The sequence below is a fragment of the Anopheles ziemanni genome, chromosome 3 (genome assembly GCF_943734765.1).
Source record: "Anopheles ziemanni chromosome 3, idAnoZiCoDA_A2_x.2, whole genome shotgun sequence".
NCBI classification, from domain to species: domain Eukaryota; kingdom Metazoa; phylum Arthropoda; class Insecta; order Diptera; family Culicidae; genus Anopheles; species Anopheles ziemanni.
Window position 1 is genome coordinate 20,721,803 of NC_080706.1, and position 14,394 is coordinate 20,736,196.

General features: G+C 43.4%; 1 protein-coding gene across 1 annotated transcript; it reads right to left on the reverse strand.

Moving 5' to 3' along the window:
- Nucleotides 1–7,635: 7,635 nt before the first annotated feature.
- On the reverse strand, nucleotides 7,636–10,891 carry LOC131284326 (transient receptor potential cation channel protein painless-like). The gene is made up of 6 exons (XM_058313180.1): nucleotides 10,865–10,891; nucleotides 10,602–10,799; nucleotides 8,745–10,536; nucleotides 8,534–8,664; nucleotides 8,358–8,458; nucleotides 7,636–8,296 (listed from the first exon to the last, which is right to left on the reverse strand). The coding sequence occupies exons 1-6, from the start codon at nucleotides 10,889–10,891 to the stop codon at nucleotides 7,636–7,638; spliced, it is 2,910 nt and encodes a 969-aa protein (XP_058169163.1).
- Nucleotides 10,892–14,394: the final 3,503 nt, after the last annotated feature.

A 14,394-nucleotide genomic window follows, 5' to 3' on the forward strand; every position in this document is an offset into this window, starting at 1 on the left:
AGACGCAATCCGCACGAAATTTACAGTGCAGACTGCCGAAGTAGTCCAGCAACATTCGTGCAGTTTGCGGGTGGTCATATAGTGTTGGTAGGCAAACTGCACTGCGTATCCGGGATTGTGTATATAGGAGCTAGATAACATAACGGGATTTGGTACATCGATTGAACGCTAATATTGTTGCAAGTGCTTCAAAATTGTGCCAACTTTATCTTATCGCTGAAGCAATTGGTGGATCCAAGACCTCGATCAGGTGAGTGTACCAGAGTTTACGAAAATCCATCGTTCCTTGCGGGAGCAGATATGTTGGGGTTTTTTTTGTGAGACTACGCGATTCGTGACAGACATACACATCAATGTGTATCGATAGTGGTGTGAGAATAGAAATGTCAAATAAAAACATGATAAAATCGAGCAGTGCACAGTGGTAAAGCATGAGGTTAACAATGTTCAATGACTTTGTTTATTTGTTTATCTAAATCAGTTCACAAACAAACACTGCCTCTGATACCAGTCGTTTCTTCAATGTTTGCAAAGAAACCAAAAGAAGGCTAGCGAGATCGAAGCGAAGATAAGAAGGGTACTCGAGAGATAAGAAGGGTATAACTGCAAATTTTTCGCCAGGTGGTTGATCATACCGCTAACCTCGTGAACCTTTTTTTGAATGGTCTAAATTGAATCGTACTAGTAGTTGTACTGCGGAAACCATATTGCACTATTGAATTCAAGAATAGGGCAATCTAAGCTAACATTCAATGTATTAAGATACATTGGATCATTGAATTTTTTAGTATTTCTAAGGACCATTCCTAGCGTATTTTTTGCTTTAGCTATCATATTATTAAGGCGGTTATGAAAAGTAAGCTTACTGTCGAGAATCACGACTAAATCTTGAGTCGAATTGCATCTACATAATATTTGGCTTTTTAACTGGTAACTATCGATAAAAGGCGTTTTTGTCCTATTAAACGACACAATTCAACATTCTTTACACATAAATTAAGTTGAAGAATTGCATATTTAAATGAACCAAGTTTTGATCACCATTTGCTAGATACACACAAATAAACGTCTAATTTTTATCGTTGTGCTTATGTTTATGTGATCACATTATTTAATGTGATTTTCGGTCAAATGCTCGTATGGAATATTGCGGCCGGTATATCGTGCTCGCATATATCACAGTGCAAGCAAGTCGCCATTGTGCTCGAATTTTATTGTCTAGGAGCATATCGAGCAGCGGCTGCTTGCACGAGACTGGAAGGCCAGATAGATTGAGACAACCCGTGGGACCGTGTGGTTGTCGGTCGTGTGTTCCGTGTGTCGAGTTGAGTGTGAGGAAGAAAAAGTTGTACATTTCCTTCTGCTTCTGTAATGCGTGCGCGAGTACTTGCAGTATTCGGAAATTGAGGAGTTTTAAGCAAGTCAAAGGTGCAGTGTTGCAGTTCAAAATACGTCAACGATTGCTACCACGGTACAATTCTTCCGAAAGGAGAGGGTTCCAGCTTTGTTCCCTTGGGTAATTTTGTGGAATATATGATCGAGTGTGTATGCGTGAGTTTGTGTTTGTGTGTTTGTGTGTATGTGCTCAAATCACTTCATTTTCCTTAGTGCATGAGAAGAATTTTTTTAGTTTAGAAGAAAAAGATATTAATTGTTTCGCCATTTTCGAACCGTTTCGTCTGTGCGCAAGTTTGCATGGGCTGTACCATTTCCTCATGGCGCCCCGCAAGTGGAGCTGTGGATTTTTGATCTGCAGTCAGTTAGTTTCCACCATGAAATTGAACAGGATTTGGCAAGTTACGGTACATGGCCGGGATTGGTAGCAAAACACACACGTAGGGTAGACATATTTTCGCTGTTGCGTGAAGTAAAAGAAGAGTGCAAAAATGAAAAGTACGTATAGCAGGTTATATATGCTGCACAGGTAAGGGTGTGTTAGGCAGCTCAAAGAAATCGGCCTCCTCCTCTGTTGTGTGCCGTGGTGGCGAGCATCTACGCAAAGAAGCTAGTCGGGGCAGCTTGCCGATGATGGAAAAGGAAATGCGCGCGAGCGTGACAGCCAGCGGTGGTGATGTGTGAGGCGCGTGTGTCCGAGAGAGACGATCGTAACGTACGGGTCGCGGTGTTTCAATACAATCGCAAACTGACAGATCCGTCAAACCGGTCGAAATCGAGCCAGGGCAGCGGCTAACTGCTCGAAATGGAGTGTGTGCGTGGTAGAGGGCGCTTGCCGTAGCATTGAAAAAGAAAAAGATGACTGCTACATGACTTTTACGTTGGTGTGTCGTTCCTGCTGGAGATGTGGTGTAGTGCTTGTGAAGATTTTCATCACCTCCCCGGGAAATAGGAAAGTGCGTTTGTCGGTTGTATTTCTTACGTTCGACATAGTCCCATATACAATGCACACATGAGTTTAGCATCAATTAGTTTCGGGTCCCAATGCCAAGTAGAAAAGCACTAAACAACAGTGGTTCAGCATCGATCGATTTCCAGCAAGCAAGCAAGCAAGCTAACGAAAAACAACGGTCGCTGTAAAAAACATCGAATTCGCGATCCGCCGAACGAAAAGGAGCCGCCTTCGGAAATCCCCACCAAGCCCACAGTGGTAAGTTTCTTCAATTACAGTGTACCCATGTACGGAAACAAATATTCTCCCATAAATTTTAGATTGATGAGGAAGAACCCCCTCGTCCGTGGGTTTAGTTGAAATTGCTCATCCGCCCGATGCGGTACCATTTATGGGTGGGCAAAGTGAAACATTTTATCGAGCATAAAACCAACTGCTGCGACTTTTTACGTGAAACAGCGCGGAAGCCCACCGAAGATCACTTCGATGATGGCGTCTTGGATCGCTGTGAAAAGGTGTATGTAACCGCTATGACTCATCAACGAAGTCACCGACGTTTAGTCGTGTCCCTTGATGTGTTCAAAGAGTGAGCGTGAGAGCGATATAGGGAAGAAAACAAAAAACTTAAGATTGAATCTTCTACCAAATCTTGCGGCCGAAGATGTCTGATCATAGTAGCGCTTTTTTGGTGCATTTGGAACCTCATTCGTTTGATTTTCAATTCACATTACATAGGGCAAGTAAAATGATCACTACAAGAATTTCTTGTTGACGAGTGGTGATTTTTAAAAGGATGTTTTTTCCTTATTCATCAAAACAAAGTTACCTTTCCAGTAACACACTCTTTGACGCAAGAAAAATTCCGTGTCCAATATTCGGCCTCAAGACCTTTCTAAGAAATGGAAATTGATGTCTTCTTTATACCATCAGTTTCCAGCCTCCACATTGTTGGGCGTTTCGCTCGTGTTTATCCCATTATTTTACACTCTTCCCACTGAGTCTGGCATGTACCCCATGGTGTCTGGACTGCTGGCCACTGGCATTGCGCGACGGACAGACAGCACAACACAGCCACCGGCACCACAACCACCAACACACCGGCGTTAGCGAAATGGATGCGCGATAAAAACGTCGATTTCTCGCCGGGTGGATCGCGGATGGATGATGTTTTTTTTGAATGGGAAAATTTTCGTTTTGCAATGCTCCGGCGGTTTGCGGTTTGTATGGATATTGGCGCTGATGAAGGGCGTAGATCGCGCGAGATGGTTGATGCAAGCAGGCACCCTGTGCGCAACAACAGCACAGTCCCGGACGGACGGGTTTTGCCTCAACACAACACAACACCTGTTGTTGGGGTGTTTTCTTCACTCGGTATTTGATCTCTGCTGTGCCGCACACTCCTGGGGGGTTGCTGAACATTCTACAGCGCCGAACTCGAAATTCAAAAATACATGAAAAACGCAAGGAAAACAGCGAAGAAATGTGGAGCAAAAAGAAACGAAATGGGATCAACACACCAGGGGCAGGTGCCAAAAGATCGAGTGTGTTTTCCACCTTAATCGCACACCAGTTGCTGGTCCAAACCTCTTCCCTCCTCTCCACCAAGCATCAGCGTGTTTAAACAAGCGCCCTGGAGCGGGTACGAAGGTGACACTTTAGGGTGGGAAGGGTGTAAGGAACCATAACCGAGGGCAAATACGGTTCCCTGAAGGTTCCGTTATCAGTCCAGGCGTTACAGACGACCATACAGAGCCAGGTGATGGAGTACACAGTGTGTGCTAACTTTTCGTCGGGTTTTGGCCGTGAATCTATGAAAAAAAAAGTTATTGCAGCTACGTTTCAAAAATGCGCTAAAATTGATTGCATTTGTCCGTTTGATGCTTCTTTGAAACAGTCGTAAAGGATGAGAAAAGTGTGACCGGGACTGTGCCGCTTTTGCATGGACCATTTGTTGTGGACGGTGACTTTTGCCGCTTCGTCACCTTTTCGGCCCATTGGAAACCCCCTAGAGGATATGTAAAACCGTGAACACATAGGCGGGAATGAAGGGAAATTATGATGATAAACGGTACCGATTAAGACCAGCTGTGAGAATTGGTACGCTGATGGGGGATGTGGGGAACTCTTGCACATGGCGCAGGTCACCATGAAAAGATCGGTCCGCTGTCCTACTGGCTACAAAAAGCAGTCGTTTGCATTCGCAAATGAATCTGGTTATGCCGGACGATTTTCTCCGAGATCTAACATCGGAATGATACGAGCTTCACCATTACCTTCAGCAAAGGTAAAATGACTGATTTTTTTTTGTAATTATATAAAATATCTTACATAAATCATGTTTTATACCTCAAATTTAACCAGTTCAACTCGGCTTATGATTGGATAAAAAAAATGAGCCCACTTCAAACGAAGGAGAATATCGACCTGCAGAAGAAGACGGCCCAGTGTAAACTTGTTTACGAGCTGTTTGATTAACGATAAACCGATGGTCACCTTTGCGTACCTTGTTATCGGTGTTCAATAAGGGTGAAAAAAATGATTAACCTGTCCCGCAAGGGTGGTGGTGGCTCACTTGACGCAGTTCCGTTATCTCTTCTCATCCCCCCCTCCTGCGTATGTTGCCTTTCGTTTCGCAATCAGAAACGAAATTCACCCGAGGAGTTCGTGGTGTGATACAGTAACGTCCCCCAAACGGTTTCGGCGTTGATGAATTGGTATGGCGCGGTAGACGGAGTGGAAGAGGAAGGACGGAACGTCGTGACGGGAAGCTGCTTAAGCTGATTGCGCAATCCGATACGCATGCGCGTCACCGGCAAGTTCAAGTCAAGTTGCCTTGGAAGAAGAGTCCACGGTCGAGATCGGGACGTTTTGATGTTGGTTGGTTGATTGCATTGGTTAGTTTTAGCCAATTTGGGAACACATTCACATTGTGAATGGTCCCTGGGTGCTCGAACATTTTGATTATTTGTTAACGCTCCGTCCCAGTCCGATATACCACTTCCTTCCCTGCCCGCGACGTGTTCCGCTCATCTATCATTCCACTCCCCTTTGTACATACCATCTAGTTCTAATCGAGCTCTAATGAATGTCTTGGTTTATTGATTGGTTTGTTTGTATACACCACCATTAAAGTGATGGGTGACTACCTTTCGGAACTTTTTGTGGGGACCTTCCGAGAGAATTTGATTAGATATAATTGATTTGTTTGAAATGGAAAATACATTATAAGCACGTGGTCTTACGCGGCAAGCTCTGCGTTACCGAGGAGTTCCTAATGGCAGATACTGATGATGAACTCGTGTCTTTCCTTAGTATTACAAGCCGGCTCGAAGATCGAGCAGTGAGACCCACGCATGGGCACACCCTCTCTCGCACAGATTTTAAGAGCCAGTTGAAACTGGCCGGGGTTGAACCCGGCACGCATGCTCTAAGGCTGCCTGAGAACAAATGGCATATTTAGTCAGATTACTGGTATGCTAGTTGTTTTATACCTGTTTTCGTTCCTGGATTAAACAAATGGTTTAGTTGCAGATTGCCTTATGGTGCACGGGTTATACAAAACGTGTTAATTCACTGAGCCACACTGGATTCAAGCAACTCTGCACTGGCTGGCGGGTTCCGGGGCACTGAAGTGTAGGTCTCAGGCTTCGAAAGCGATAGTATTGCTATGCGGTGTTGCTATGCATGTAAAAAAAATTAATGTTTTTAGGCATACTTTTAGCAAACTGTGATAAAAGCGTTGCTCACCCCGGACTAGTTTGAGAGTTTCCGGATACGATAGGTGTATAAACCATGGTTTAATAAAATAAAACTGTTCTTAAGAAAAAGAGGTTTGTTTACATATAAGTTTGTACTGCCTTGAACATTTTCTCTATTAGTAGACAAATGACCCCGACTAAACCATCGACAGATGCGCACCTCCAGTTAACTAGTATCTAATTCTTTCGTGTTAACGTATAAACAAATTGTAATATTATTTAAAAATATAAAATTTTCTAAACCATGTTTTTACTAGCTTGACGCCCCGGCGTTGATCGGCGAAGAAGGTTTTGAGAAAATAATTATATAATTATATTATTTTAATTTAATATAGTAACTATTAAATTTGTTGATAGTTCATAAGTTTCCTCGTGTTGTGTAAACCTTTTTTGATGAATGTACCTAGACATCTGCCAACTATCACTTTCATTACAGGCGTCAGCGGTGCATACATACGTGGGCGGATCTTTATTTTCATTAGTACCGTGCATGAGCTTTAAATAAGATTAGTGTTAATGAAAACCCTGAAATTCCTGCGATTAACTATAGTTCTTCGTAAAAACTACCGAAAGCTGTAGAAGATGTTTGGTTTGGTACATATTTTGTGCACTTTTGCAATGTTTTTATTTTTATGTGAACAATTGTATAACGCGTACGTGCTTGTTTTGTTTGTGTTAGTAAAACTGAGTTTCAATTGTAAAATTTAGTAGATTTTTTAATAAAAATAGTGGTCAAACAAACCTTCAATCATCTGCAGCGCTTAAACTACATGTGTGAAAAGTTTCAGTTTTGACAGTTCAATATTTTTTTAAGTTTTTAGTGTACACAAAAATCCATATATAAAAGAGCTAAAATATGTAGTAGATTGGTTAACTGGTTCATAAACATAAGGTTCATAAACGTTCACATGCTCATGAATCACTTTTGGTTGCCCGGCCAAAGACTAAAATTATTTTTTTCGATTTGGTCAATCTGGATTTTTCGTCCAATGACTCAGAACAAAAAGGGTTGATAAAATTTCACACATTTATTCGTTAGTCACAACTATCAATAATCGTAAAGTGTAACACACGTGGGCACTTGTGCAATTCTTTTTATAACACTGTGGTGTAATGTACTGTATTTTATATAGATTACGTCACATTTGGTTTGACATAGGTGCAAGCAATTTGACATTGACACAAGTAGTACATCTTTGTGATGGAGATCGTTGTTCAATTGGGATGAAGTTGGATGCGAAAAAATCGGAAGAGAATGCTACATTATGGCCGTATGTTTTTAAAATTTGAGAAACTTTACTGTCATGTTTACAAAAGGATTTTATTCGTTAGTGTTTTTTCCATATAGTGGTTTCAACCAAGAGTTATTTCAAGTCGTAGACTATTTTCTGTCATTGACGTATTACATTCATCTGAAACAACTACAGTTGTTTTGTTAGATAGTTGTTTTGCGCAATCGTTCGAATTAAGAACACTTCTATTTTATGTTACCTTCTGCTACCAATCGCAATGGCAAAGGTAAAGTTTGCACTACGCTCCGTATTTACCGGCTTGTTGGATGGGATAACTACCCAGCTGCGGAAACTCGTGCTGATGTTTGGCCATAAGCAGGTTGTTCATAGTGGCGATCTCCTGCGATAAGTGATAGATGCTTTGCTGCATCTTCAGATCTTGGTTGGTTGCATCGTCGTCTTTCGAGCACAGTATGCCAAGTGCGGCCGTTACGACCGTGTGGTCCATTCTGCCGGGCAGCTCGGATAAGTTTGGCCCCTGGTCAGAATCGGAAAGATGATGTAGCATCCCGGTGTCTTCGGTGGTCGCCTCTGCCGCAACAATCGGCTCGGGAATAGGGGCTGGTTGAACAAGAACAACCTCTCCAGCAGCATCAGTAGCAGCAGGAGCCCCACCATCAGTAGAGGTTCCATCAGTAGCGGGAGCTTTATCTGCAGTAGAGGCCACTTGTGGAGCAGGAGCCGTTCCATTGGTGGGAGCTTCTTGAGCAGCAGCCACATCAGCAGTTATACCATTAACCACGGTCACTGCCTTCAATTCTGGCTCGTCAACGTTCGGCGTGTTATCCGGAATCACCGTACATGGCACCAGGATTCTGTTGCCTTTGTTCGGACTGATGCAGATGTATTCGAAATTGTTCATCATTTCTCCCGGTTGGCCATCGAAGCAACGGTTCCATCTTGAAACAAAGGTTAACTTTAAGAATAGAAACAGAAGATGACGAGTGTGCCCGTACTTACACCTTTCGCATGCGATTGAAAGCCTTTAGCGTACTTTCGCAACTGTTGATGACAAATACCTTCTGCCTGATGGCGATAAGCTCCGACTGCATTTGGATGTTCTATGGGAAGATAAAAAAGAGTGGCATAAAAGCAAAGGCACCAACAATATTCGTCGCTCCCCTTCCTGCACTTACCGCAGCATCGTTGACGGCTAAACCGTTCATCAGGTTGTACAGCACAATCGGGACGAAAAAGAGGAACAACCCGAATAGTACGTAGTATCCCCACGACTGATGAAGTTTCAACTCGGCAGCCTCGAACTCCCCTGCGGATGAGGATGAGCATGGTCGAATCAGCAAATAGTAAAGGCTTTACTTAACAGACTATCGTGGAATGGTCACTTACCTGTCATCATGACCGTAGTCTTCAGTAGAGCCATCGAAAGCATTCCGAACTCGTTGAACGGGTTAGATTCTTCGGTGTCAGTCGCGTTGTTATTGCCATTCATTGCGCCACCATTTCCATTGGGCCCTCGGAAAAGGGTATAGAAACTGATCGCAAATCCCACCAGAATCATCGAGTAGAGGGCAAGGCACTGAATGAAGTTTTTCGCCACCGTCTTCAGCATCACCATGTGGGTGCAGAAGGATAGCCGAGGAATCGTGGCCAGCAGCACCGTGAACTCCACCGCGGACAGCATGATGGCGCACACTTCGGCAATGTTGCGTATTTGAGCATCACCAGAGGTGAAGTGGAGTGTCAGTGCGGCCGCTGAGGATAGGATCAGCATCAGTTCGATGTGGTTCTCCACTGATCTGATGTAGGAGCGTGTGTTGAGCACAAACTGGGTGATCTCTCGGACGGTTATGTACGCTAGCCCCAAAAAGGTGGGTGCTAGGAAGTACCACATGTCAAGATTGTGGCTATCAGTGCCGTAGTAAAACACCATGAATGCCGTGAAAGAGAAGAAGAACATGGAGCATATGATGAGGTTCAGGTAGAAGAACACACTGATTCGGAGCCACTTGATCAGCAGGATACTGGCAAGCACTGGGTGACCGAGGAGCTCCCTGCCGGCGGACGACTGAGCCAATCGCACAATTGGTAACATTTCGTCGGTATGCGTCGGCGACTGGAAGTTACGAAAGTTCACATTTATCATATAGTCTTGGTCGTCCGGGTTGGTTCCGTTATCGGTCACGCATCGGTTGAGGTGCTGGTACAGCAAGTACGGATTCAGCTCGCAGATCAGCGCCCGACCGAACAGATCTTTGCCACCAAGGTAGGCGCCATTCTTGAGTAGCAACTCCTGTACGTGCTCCAGCCGAAACTTGACCGCGTAATGCAGCGCGGTAAAAGCCTTGTCGTCAATTTTGTTGACATCGATCCGCGAGACCTCCAGCAACTTTTCCATGCACTTGAAGAAGCCGCACTGTCGCTTGTCTGAATTTCCGTTGATTTGCTTGGTCAGCATCGAAAGCAGTAGATTTTCGTTGATCACCTCAACCATATCGGACGTGATCTTTTTGAGCAGACATTCGAGGATATAATCCTTACCATACTTGCAGCAAACGACGAGACCGTGCGCCAGCAGTGCTTTGCTCTCACTGGTGTTGGTTTCTTTTTCTAACAGTTTTTGCGCCATTTGCTCCTTATCGTGGGAGATGGCCGACGACAGCATCGTTCTGGTTTCCTCCGCCGTAAACTGATCCTTAGTTGCCTCGCGCTCATAGTCTTCGATACATTCTTGATCACTGTCGGTTTCCAGCTTATGCGTCCACTTTAGTAAACGTCTGCCGTCGCCCTCCGGTAGCTTTATGTCTGGAAATGCCCGTTGAATCTTTCGTCTCAACTCGGGGTGCAGTAATACTTTGCCAGTGTTCAGGAAGTGTTGCAGAACTTGCTTTCGCCACAGCTCCTTTCCCCTGAGTAGCAACTCGATTGCTGTAACTTGATTTCGATCGTGGGTGTTTATGTTCGCCCCATTATTCAACAGCACTTCTATGCACTTGGTTGTCCTAGACTTGTTCGAAATGCTTAGTCGCTCGAACAGCAGAAATAGCGCCGTTCTATCCTTGTACCTCTGCTCCACTAACGTGTCAAGTTGCGGACAGCCATCCAACAGGGCTGTCAGGTTGTCCTTGTCCATGGACAACGCGGCCAGGTGGATAGGATATTCGTGGGTCACGGAATTTTTCTGTCACCGGTTATCCAAAGCGTAAATCAAATGTAATCTCTTCAGTACTAATCCGTTGCACTTACCTTGTGTCTTGGGTCTGGGTCGCTTAAATTCTCATTGAAGCATGCCCTGATAAACTCATGTCTTCCCTTGGTATTACAAGCCGTCTCGAAGATCGTGTAGTTAGTCCCACCCACGCGCAGGTCCACTCTGGCACCATTTTTGAGGGCTAGTTGAAATTTCTTCAAATCGGCAAGCAGCAACGCATTCTCTAAGGCAGCCTGGAGAACAAATGTAATTTTAAACTAAGTCCAACACCACTGGTGGTATAGTTGATGTTTTATACCTGTTTTCGATCCTGGAATAGACTCATGGTTCACTGGAGAGGTAGTTCACAAATCAACACAGAGGTCGCACTGGACTGCGAAACACTGCGCACTGGGCGGTTGGTCAAAAGGAACTGAAGCGCAGCTAAAAGACGAATGTCGCCCTTAAGACGCAAAATCTCTTAAATAAATAAATTGAAAAAAAAATCTGCTTCTGCTCCTTCTTTTATACGCTAGACCTCTCCGGATGTTGATAGTCATATCAACCAACGGCACCAACGGCAAGAGTAATGTTTCCGGGCAAGCCTGTGAAACTGTGTTTGAAGCAATGATACAGGGTTTTACAGATGATATCACAACAGTAGCAGTATTCATTCTAACTGCAGCACATCATATTCCAACAGTACCAGTTGATTTTATATAACGCAATCATGTTTATTATAACTCTCCGCGACAGCAGAGCGGTAGCGCCGGTTAGAAAATCGGGCCATGAGCGCCGAGGCTCAGCACCTCGACGGCAAGGGTTCGAATCCCAACCGAGACCGGACCCTCCCCTGTACGAGAGGACTGACTATCCACGTACAACAGGGAAACAAGTCTCGTAAGCCCTTAACGGGCAGGCATGACCAAGAGGTCGTTACGCCAAGAAGAAGAAGAAGTTTATTATAACTCTGTCACATGAAATCAGAATCGTAGCAGTTGATATTATAAAGTTGGTAGGGGGCAGGTTGAGCGATGTACATAACTAGCAAGTATAAAAGTATATCGTACGAATGAGACTCCAAGGTAGTTCCAACATACCAGGTGGGCGCATCTCATAGTATTCGTTTTGATTTTATTATATTTATTTTTTATCACTTTTATTTACTAATCATTTTTGATTTCCACCGAAAGCTGACGCTTCATCTTCAACTGCAAGCTGTCAATCTTTCGTATCCGCGTAATGCGTAATGCGTCAATCATTCGTATCCTCTAAGAACAAACCCCGTAAATCTTTAAGAATCCACTAGTGGTTAGAAAGTTAGAAACCACTGTCATTCTTCACTTGTACGCGAAACTCTAAGATGCGTGCAAAACCTTGTTCGCACAAATGCTTCGTCAGCTTATCGGCACGTCGGAACTGTTTTTACGAGTTTTTGGTGATACGATTCATATATGCATATTTGACGGGTTACTGCAAATGGATTTGGTTGGAATGATTCATTGGGGAAGCTTTTTATCTTAAACATTAGGATGTTTTTTTTTAAATCTATTTTTTGGTGAATTTATTGAACGATAATATGTTTACTAGGAACTTACTTATTTCATCTTTGAACTGCGTACTCAACTGTACTCTCGCTAGAATGTGTTCGCAACTTATCATTGGTTCCTATAGTTTTATTATAGCACTGCAGTTTTAGTTATCCAGGGTTAGTCATTATTATTTTCTCTCATATTCCATTTTATTTGATAGCTTCTGGTGTTTGGTTTTATATTTGCTTTTATTAGAATAGTTTCTGTTTCCTTATGATTCATTTGCACTTGCTCGCATTGTACAGCAGCTTCATTATTCCTGTTTTACTTTTTTTTTTGTTATATTAAATTATTCTTCTTCTTGGCGTAACGACCGTATTGGTCATGCCTGCCTCTTTAAAACTAGAACTTTAATAAAACAACGTGCGATGCTATGACCTGGACTTGAAGATAACCGTGAATTCGGTCCGCGACGGTGACTATGCCGCCAACGGAGAGAGATTCCAACGAATTATCCCCAAGTCTTTCGGACAGGGTTAGGAAGCTAGCTTTTGGTACGACCGGTCCGCGCCGTGACTACGCCGACAACGGAGAAATCGCATTTTGTATTTATTCCAAATTTCTTCGTGTTTTATATCTAAATCGCTCCTATCAGAGAGCATGGGCGAGATAGAAGATCTCGCTCCAGAATCCAGATTTGTTAGCAGTTGCGTTGGATTAACGCAAATCCCTGTTTGAACTTGTTCATTCATGTTCAATCATATTTGCAGTTTTGTTGAACATGACATCGAGCAGTGCGATTTGTGATTACATTGTTGTTTGGCTTAGATGCTTGTGTTTTGACCTGCCTCCGATATTTGGTCATGCGCTTGGACCCTTATGTCGATCGCGTAAACAATTGAAGATTGTTTACAAACCGCGATCGGAGCGCAACGTTTATCAACGCGCTCTTACTACGTTCGATCGTTCGTTCTTTCTACAATGTTGTATTGTTAGAATTCGGTTATCTGGATTTCGTTTCGTGTACGTATTTGTATGTCGTCTCGTCTTTGCGACTTTAAACAATCACGCCTTCCCTGTCTTTTTGCTCCCACGCTTTGATCAAGCCATATTTTGATTTAATTATTAGTGTTTGTCGCATGATCCGTTTAACGCTGTCGTGGCACGTATGCTGATGCATCTTGTTCCCGATGAATCGTATGCGGGAAGTCATGTGTATTTTGGTGTACGATTGTACTTGGTACCAAAAGTAACAATCGTTTCTTTTACCGTAATTTACATTTGTCCTAAACTTCACTCGTGGTTCCTTCCTTTACTTTCATTTTCCTTGTCTGTGTGGTCTGTGATAAATTTTATATTTTGAAATGCCAATTCGAGAACCAATTTTCTAATTCGAACGAGACCTATGGTCCGTCCGTAACCAGTCATGCATTAACATTTGGTAGAATTGTTCAACCTCAACACTGACGTCCGCACAATTCACGACCGGCGCGTTTGCATTAGTCCCTTCGTATCTGGCCTCCCTGTTTGATCAATCTTTTTCAATCTTTATTAGAATTTACGTACGAACAGCAACGCGCCCTGTGGAATTTGTTCACTTCCCATTTGATATTTGTTTACATCCAGTAGTCTGTGGTGCGTGTCTGGTGACAGCGTTGACCGCACACCAAAATGATGTGATCGGATGCAAACTCAAACGGAGCCATTACATCTATGGATGTACCCGGCCGTCAGAGTGTTAAGAAATAAATGTGATTGAAAAGTACCTGACCAGGCAAAATGACTGGTCCGATAGTTCTAGTGTTAAGGGCTTAAGAGACTTTTACCCTATGTGTACGTGGATAGTCAGTTCTCTCGTACAGGGGAAGGTCCGGTATCGGTTGGGTTTTGAACATACGCCTTCGAGATGGTGAGCCCCGGCGGCGCTCATGGACCGATTTTCTAACCCCTACCATATGGTATATACTTCTAGGTGCCCAGCTTTTAATACCTTCTCGCAGTATTTTGATCTCTATGGGTCGTCAGCTGTCTTGAAGGAGGAGTGGTTCTGTTATAATTAAGCATACCATTAAGTATTGCTGAGGTCCCTGCGTTTGCCATTCAATTAAATGAAATAAAATAAAGCTATCGATCAGGGTATCCCCGAGGGTAATCTTCTTGATTGTGGCAGTATGTTTTTAATATTCTAGAAACTCTGCTATCATGTTTTCAAACGGATTTTATTCAATTGTGTTTGTTCCATATCAACCATTCTGTTATTGATATATTACAATCTAAACTGCAGTTGTTTTGTTGGATAGTTGTTTTCCCTAATTAT

Bases quoted from the DNA above. Each gene is read 5' to 3' on its own strand.
- LOC131284326 (XM_058313180.1), bottom strand. From the start codon at position 10,891: ATGAGTCTATTCCAGGATCGAAAACAG. The intron at 8,665-8,744 runs GTAAGTGACCAT...CCTCATCCGCAG, and splicing joins GACTACGGTCATGATGACAG to GGGAGTTCGAGGCTGCCGAG. The intron at 8,297-8,357 runs GTAAGTACGGGC...CTTTGTTTCAAG, and splicing joins TTCAATCGCATGCGAAAGGT to ATGGAACCGTTGCTTCGATG.